Source organism: Hipposideros armiger, unplaced genomic scaffold (genome assembly GCF_001890085.2).
Source record: "Hipposideros armiger isolate ML-2016 unplaced genomic scaffold, ASM189008v1 scaffold_61, whole genome shotgun sequence".
NCBI classification, from domain to species: Eukaryota; Metazoa; Chordata; class Mammalia; order Chiroptera; family Hipposideridae; genus Hipposideros; species Hipposideros armiger.
This window is the reverse complement of record NW_017731411.1, coordinates 1,634,157-1,642,516: the sequence shown is the minus strand read 5'-3', so window position 1 is coordinate 1,642,516 and position 8,360 is coordinate 1,634,157. Positions and strand designations below refer to the sequence as shown.

Sequence of the window (8,360 nt, the reverse complement as noted above, 5' to 3'; positions counted from 1 at the left end):
TAACAGCCGAGCATACACCCAGCAGCGCTGCTGATGCCTGAACGGTATGTGGAATGAAGTGGGCGGGCATCGGGAGACCACTATGGCACGGGGCAAGCACTATGGACAGTCTATCTGAAGTGTACCTGACGTATAAGACGACCCCCCACTTGGAGGCATATTTTTCAGGGCCAAAAAATCGTCTTATACGCCGGCAAATACGGTAGTATAATCTATTTGACTCTTTTTATTCTTCTCGGCTTATGAGATCTACTGGATTAAAAAAATATTTTAAATGCTGGTTTCGAGGTCTCCTCCAGGAAGTAAAATGTTTAATTATTAACCATTAGTGATATTAAAATATTTATATGCCTTTTAGTTCTACTTAATTGAATTTGTTGGAAAGGAGAATGGAGGCAGTAATTTACTTGGCATATAACACCATTATCAGTTTATCTGAAAAAACAAGGCTTCAGATGCAACTTTCTTCTGAGACCCTACATGGATTTGTGTGAAATCACCTGTGTTAATGGAATGCTTTTACTTTTAGCCCCTCCAAGTGAAACCAGTCCACGTCTCAAAATTGAACTGAGTAAGGAATCTCTTGCATGAGTTACTCCCACAACAAAACCGCAAATCTCAGATCCATTTCCAGTGCTCTGTAGTATATTTTGGTCAGAGTTGAAAAGTACTGTGTTATGCTGGGTTACACCAGTGTAACCCTTTGGTGGGGTGTTATTTTCCCTTCAGAACTGAAGACTGGGAAATGACTCAGGATGGACAAACAAATGAACATTCTATAACATGAAACAGACTAATATTCTTGATTTTACCTGATCTGTCCACGAACCAGAGGTCTGTTCTTTGTCCTATTCATGTTTGAATCAAATGGCACCTCGAAAAACTGCAGGAAGATTAGAAAAAAGACAGAAAACATTAAATACAAAGTGAAACAATTCTTCTGCTTCAGTCCTACAAATTTTTCCGCGGTAAATTTTATTTTAATTTTGATAATACGAATTAATACTCTTTAGAGGAAAATTTCCTGGGAGAGGCATATTTTAAAAATTATATACATTAATTGTCAGGAATACACACAGTTCCACTTTTATCCACTTTTAAAACCACTTGTTAAATACACACTTGCATTCTTTTTTTTTTCTCTTTTTTTAAAGATTTTATTGGGGAATTGGGGAAGGGAACAGTGTTGGGGAAATGAGGAAGGGAAACACTGTGCTTTTCCAGGACCTATCAGCTCCACGTCAAGTTGTTGTCTTTCAGTCTTGGTTGTGGAGGGCGCAAACTCAGCTCCAAGTCTAGGCGTCAGTTTCAATCTAGTTGCGAGGAGAGGAGGGGCGGCGCAGCCCACCCTCCCATGCGGGAGTCAAACCAGCAACCTTGTTGTTAAGAGCATTTGCTCTTACCAGCTGAGCCATCCTGCCGCCTGTTGGCAGCTCAGCTCAGACATAGCTCACTGGCTTATGTGGGAATCAAACCGGGAACCCTGCTGCTCAGAGCTCAGGCTCTTAAGCCACCCGGCTGGCCCCCTACAGTTGCATTCTTCAAAGCCACTGTTTCAGGTGGTAAGAGGGATCGTTTCACCGTGTTTGACATAAACATGGTTTTGCTATGGCTTTATTTGGAAGTTAAATATGACTGAAAGGTGCATCTGAGTGCCAAGCCAACCAGGGGTGAACCATGATGGCCATGTTGCGTCAAGTTAGCCCAGAATCCCCTTTCCTGTACAGCTGCAGGTTAGAGATAGCCACAAGAGAAGCCTGTATGAGATCAGCAAGGTGGAAATGAAGAGGCAGCCGTGTTTACCCTTGGGAAGCTGGTGAAAGGTCAGGCACTATTGTAGCTCATACACAATTGTGGATCTGTTGGTTTGCTTTTGGAAGGGCACTGGGCTTGTGGCTTTCCAGCTCCTGACAGATGTCCTTGGGCTTCAGCAGATCCCTGATATCATCCACTTCTCATAATCTTGGGCCAAGTCTCCATGCTGCTCCATGGTGAAGTGCACCAGCTCTTCTGCAGGTCACCTGCGTCATCCAAATTGCAGGCTTGGAAGCTCGAGAGACAGACACGTGATCTGGTTTGTTCTCATGAGTTTCAACTCTTCCTTGCAGATTCCAGGCTGCTCTTGCTTTACTTTCCTGACTGACGGCTCTGCTTACATCAAGCCAGCACCACGTCCAGGTTCAACAACATTATAGAGACAGCTGAACTTCCAGCATCACATCACACATCAGGCCCAAACCCAATAATACATGTTACATCACTTATCGTGGTTCCAACATTCTGATCAAACCCTAACTGATACAGGTTTCTTCTCTATTACTTTCAATGGTGTCACTATTTAAAAGTATTTAACTTTCCAATATGTTCATCTTATCTAATGATCTAAATGGCAGGCTTCCTGAGATATGTGAAGTTATAGTCTTAATGTTAAAGAGAGATATGCAAATAGGCATTCAAGAAATAATTCCTTAAATGAACCATTGGTGCAATAATACATGTAGCTTTGCAGATTGTATTACATTGATTTAAAAATAGTACACCATTTATAAGTGTTAAAAATTATTTACCTATAAGAATCTATATTCCTTATTGAGTTAGTTCAATTCACATGTAATTAAAATGTTCTGTCTGTTCATATTCCCTCCCTTCCCCAATATTCAAACGCATTCTATAGGTATTTGAAATAATCTTTCCTTCATGACCTATTAATTTAACTTCACAGAACAAATGAGGATTCCAATTACAAATCACATTATTTAAATGCTGGTGAGGTGCTATCTAATATAACACAGAAGCTCTTGTATAAATAATATCTTGGCAGTTCTCAAGTCTGCGTGTATGTATGTGTGTGTGAGTGCGAATTCCTAGTTCACGGAGTCCAATGAATTATTTCATCTGAATGAAAAAATACATTATTTTTTCCTACATTTCTGGCAAGTCAGCCACCCCAAGATGGGAACTGAGGTCTGGAACGTGGCAATTGAACTTCAGGGTGCCACAACTTGGCAGCAGCTTCTGACTCCCATGAATGCTTAAATTTATCAGGACAAGCAACATCTGGGTAGAAATACCATGCTAACCAAGACTTATGGTTCATTTCAGTGAGGGCTTGACAATTCTTCCTAGCACCAAGGCATCAGAGCTCATCATGCTACTTTATTCTGTTTTTCATGTATTTTCTATAATGCCTTTCAGTTAGGTTTACTGCTTTGGTTTAGAAATTTAAACCACATTTCCAAAACATAAAGCATAGTATATTTAGATGAGAAATTTAAACATTTTAGAACTTACAGCTGGCTTTAGTCTATTCACATTTTTTTTCCTGTGCTTTATAATAATTTCTTTTCATAATGGCATTATCACTTCAGTTGGATCCAACTGTTGGATCCTACTTCTGCAGGAGCGGAGTAAAACTCCTTTTATTTGTGTGGAAAATAAAACATAAGTGCGGCATTACCAACTCTCAGAATATATTGTTCTGCCACTTTTTAATATTTCCTCACTACATCAGATATGCTGTAGTGAACACAATTTGGACAGCTGCTCAGACCACAATGGCTCAGGGGCCAGGCTTGTGTTCGATCTGCCTTCTTTAAGAAGGCTCTGTTCATTGGGTCCCAAATGGCTACACAGTCTAGCATCTTACCCACCCTCCCCTGGTCTGGATACAGTGATAGGTTTACAAAGTGGGTATCAGACTCAAACTGGGCCACTCTGAGTCCTTCCCAGGGGTTTTACAAACCAAAGCCCAGGAAAATATGTCCTGCCTTCTCTTAGGTTGCCTGTCGCCACTAAACAGGATGCAGGGGTAGTGGAGGAGGTTTAACATTGATCCCTTGGGTCAAGTTGCGTCCATGGCTCCACGTCTGCTCTTTTGTGTTTAAGCCAACCTTATGTGGGTCTATACCTCTTGCCTCCAACGTCCTAATACATGAAGACAGTAAAAATTTCAAACATTTGAGCAATGTATTGCAAACAAGTAAATAATACTGTGCTTTTTCCTTCAACAAACAACTTATTTTCTGTCTACGTTATGTTTTCAAAAGAAGTTTTTCCTTCAGTCTCTTTTCCTCATAAAAATCCATCACTCTTTTGGAATCCTGTTCATTTTAATTTTTTCCTTTTTTATTCAGGTTCACTACCTCACCATCTTTCTTCCCATCAGTCAGGTACTCCTTCACATTTCCTGCCCTCCAGCAAGCCTAAGATCTGTTATAGTAATTGGCTCTTGGGGATGTAAATGGTACAAAAAACACAACAACTCAAACTACAATAGCTCCAAGGCAAATGGGGCTTTATCTCTCACAACAGGGTTGTACTTGCTTTTAGAAATTACTGGGTTCAGTATCAAATGTGCTATCAGGATTCTGGCTCCTGCCACTGGAATCTGCTTGGTGTATTCCTGCATGCAGGCTTGTTCCATGAAACAGGAAAAAACGGCACTGGCAGCCCCAGACTGGCCTCCTCCTAGCAACCCGAGAAGAAATTTTAATTCCTGATGGCTCCAAAAGAAAAGTGCAGAACGGCCATAAAGCATCACGGCTAGGGGATGATGTGACTATCTTGTGAGCATGGGAAGGGTGCTGATGGGAAGACAACATGACACAGTATCCAACTCAAACTACAAGTATCATTTTCTCCATAGAAAGAAAACTTCTATTACCAGAAGAAAGTAGGAGATGTCAGGCAGAAAAATGTAGTGAAATTATTTATAACTTACTGTAAAACTGACAACCCCAAATCATTTCATTTCACACATGTCATACCTATAAAATAGCTTGCCTAACTAGAAGGAGTATTCCTAGTTTAAGTATCTGAAAGGCATTAATCAATATAAACATATAATTTATACTAATCTTGGTCTCATAATCAGTTTGAAAATCAATTTAATAATTCTATCTATTTAATAGAATAGTAAATGGATCATTCCCCCCCCCCCATAGTCACATGATTAAGATACAGGGCACTAATATACCAATGGGGAAATATTTATTAGACACCTATTATGAGATTTTTACTTTTATATTATACCGTTTTTTGTATTAGTAATTATTATTACTCTGAAGAGATGATGCTCAGATATAAAATATGCATAATTCTTCTAATAAACAATATACACTTACGATAGTATTGAATTTTGTGAGCTAAAATGACACAGATACCCAAAGTGGACAGAAATATAACTTGGCCCAAGTGATAAACTTTTTGTTCTTACTTTCTTTAATCATACTACACCCTATGCAAAAAGCAGGCGTATTTTAGAGATGTCTGTAAGTCAGGCACAGAAATACTGAATTTGATAATGAGGTGCAGCTTTTTCTTTCCCTATGCTAAATAATGACGGCAGCATTCCTTCTAAAGACTCAATAGAAAAACAAACATGTGAGCCTTGTCAGAGTTTGTTTTTCCATCCATCTTCCCAAAGCTGTCAACAAGTGTTTGTCATTCCAATATGGCTCACAGCTTCCAAGGTCCAAGATAATGTCTCCATCAATCTCAGACCAAGTTAAAAGGGATGTTAAACAAAATAAATAAATACAGCACGGGGAGAGGCACCTTTGCCAGCGGGATTCTGCATACCATGACTTGCAGCTTACAAATCAGTTAAGATACATAGTCGGCCATTATTCTTTCCTTGTTACCGATGTTTTATTGCCGTGCCCAGAATAAACAAATTAAGTCAGAGTCGTTGTTCCCATTGATTTTTCCCCGTGAGCATTTGAAAAAACAAGTGTATGTGTGCTCCTGCATTCATCAGAAATGGCTTTTCCCTCATGTGGCGACTGGGCCATGATCTCCTCTAAACCTTACTCAGGCCATCTTGCATTAAGCTGTACTTAAAAGCTTCGCCCCTAAAGGAAATAACAAAAAGGTATAAAAGGTCACCCAGCACTTATCAGAGGCACAAAGTCCACACCCTGTAAGTAAAAATAGTCAGAAAGTCACATTGGTTTTGACTGGCTTCAAAAAGGGTGCTATAGGTCACCCTTTCCCCTGCTAGAGAGATCTCAATTTGTAACACTGCTTTCAGAAAAAAGATAAAAGGAAAACACATTAAAATGTTTATAATATTTGTCTCTAGGTAGAGAGATGTGGGATGATTTATTACTCCTTACTTTTTTGTGTTTTCCAATTGTCTACAAAGACCATGTATTTTCTACTTAGGAAAAAAGGTAATAAAAAATTCTACCTAAATGATAATAATACAAAATCTGGACAAACCCTTTTTAGGTGAACTAATAAAGAATTACTAAACTGATCTAGTATAAAACCATTGTTAATGGAGCCATAGCCAATTAGAACCTTTTCCCCCAGAGAGTCACAGGAAGACAAAATGTTGATCCTAAGTATTTCTCAAATACATCCATTTTCCCCTTCCTCAGTGCCTTTCCTAATTTAGGCTGCTACTTTATTTGGCCTAGATTCAATAGCCTCCTAACTACTTCTGCCCTCCAGTACTGATCCCCCATGCCATCAATTTTCACATAATAGTCAAAGTGATCTTTTCAGATGCAAACCTGATCATACCGGATCAGTTTCCATAACTCTTCCTTGTTGCCCACTGTCCAAGGAATAAAGTTCTGGGCTCTCTTGCTCTTGCCTTTCCGAGCTCCACTCTACGCATTCTAACTGCCTTTCAGCTTCTCGAGGACATACTGTCAGTTCTTCACATCCTCTACCCTCTGCCTGTACAGACCCATCACAGTACTTAACGCCATATCTGTAATTACCTCCGGACTATATTCACTTTTCTCTGTGTGTGTGTGTGCCTGAGCAGCGGAGCTATGCTGGAAAAAGCCAGCCTACAGGGCAAGAGGATTCACTGCAAATTCATAATCACTGCCTTCAAGTGGGCTCTTACCGCTCCTTGGCAATCCGATTAGACCTCTCAAGTCAACTCATCTGTGATTTTCACAGGAGGATTTCACATCTGGTCCACTCTCAAGCATCTGAAGTCTCCTCTATTTCCACCCCCTCCCTTAAATACATGACATGGCCTACTACTTTATTAAGCATCGAAGTCTTCCAACAGTAGGCTCTTGTTTTCCTACCATCACCCCTACCAACGGGTGCAACCTCTGCTCCTTCTCTCCTACCTGGTACTAGGCAGTCCTCCACCAGTGCTGGCAGCTGTGCTCCCTCCCACCTCCTAGGAAATCTGCCCCATCAATTATCCCTTTTCTCTACAGCATATTTGGCCTGTGTCTTTTAGCTGGATTATTCCCAGCTATACCTAAGCATGTTTAATTTTTCCCCATCTCAACTTGTCTCCCAAACCCCACATATCTCCCAATGTCGTTATTTGACTTTAGCACAAGGTTAGCATTTGCAAAAGAGAGAAAACGGTCTCTCCTAGCATCCGTGAAGTTTGGGGCCCACATCAGCCAGCACGTTCAGTAAAACGAGGTGTCCAGGGTGAACCTAAGAGCCTTCTAAAAAAATCTCCAAATAAGCTCAAAGGAATTTCTACTCTCATAGCTGCCAAGGACTAGAATTCCATCTGTGCAAAAACCATTTTTAAAATAGTTAATTCTGAAGGCCAGTTTTGAAGAACAAATAAATGCATTAAAGCCCACTAACGGCTACTAATATGAACAGACTATTTAGATTTGCAAAATAAAAAAACCCCACTTTTTAACTAGGGCTTAACAGATTAGAAAACCTTTCCTCAGCTAGTGCTACCTCATCATAATCTAATATGGATGCAGGACTATCTTACTAATAAATTCTTGTGGACCCCCCCCAACCATTAAACAACATAGGCATGCTTACCTACTGACAACGTCAACAGTGATAAAATAATATGACAACAGTCTGACCTCTGAAACAGTTCCCTAGAATACTACACAAAGAGTTCAAATGCCAGTATTACAAAAATTAGAACATGAACACTTTTAAAAGGCAGGAAATCAGTAAAATCATCTTTATCTAGGACTCCATGGCAGAAGAACGATACAATGCTCGAAAAGAAAAGGTTATACCACATGTGGAGCAATAAAACTGGCAAATCGACAGAGGTTCAAATGCTGCTATTAAATACATCTGGTCACGACGGGGCGGGGGTCAGGCTAGAGAAATCATTAAGCAATCTGAGAACTCCCAAACAAAGAAACTGTAAAATTCTGAACTATAAAGCAAAGGAAACACACTTAATCCCTCAGGAGTTGCAGTATGTATTTCAACTGGGTTATCCCTTCCCTCGTAAGGACACAGCAATACACCAAAACCTGGAGCGACACAATATCCGCCCTGTGCACATGTGGGCACAAAGCCAGCCTGCTCCAGCACTCCTGGCACCTGTTGGTTTAATCACTGTGTTTCTCTCCACAACAGAATAAGGGGCGGGGGTGAGGGGTACG

At 40.3% G+C, this 8,360-nt stretch overlaps 1 protein-coding gene across 2 annotated transcripts in view; it reads right to left on the bottom strand.

Moving 5' to 3' along the window:
- Nucleotides 1–8,360, bottom strand: part of COX10 (cytochrome c oxidase assembly factor heme A:farnesyltransferase COX10) — a 136,690-nt gene that overhangs the window by 44,821 nt on the left and 83,509 nt on the right. For both annotated transcript variants that reach the window (XM_019641548.1, XM_019641547.1), the window contains exon 5: nucleotides 813–883. In XM_019641548.1, coding sequence (XP_019497093.1) covers nucleotides 813–883 — 71 coding nt within the window. The remainder of the gene's footprint in view (nucleotides 1–812; nucleotides 884–8,360) is intronic.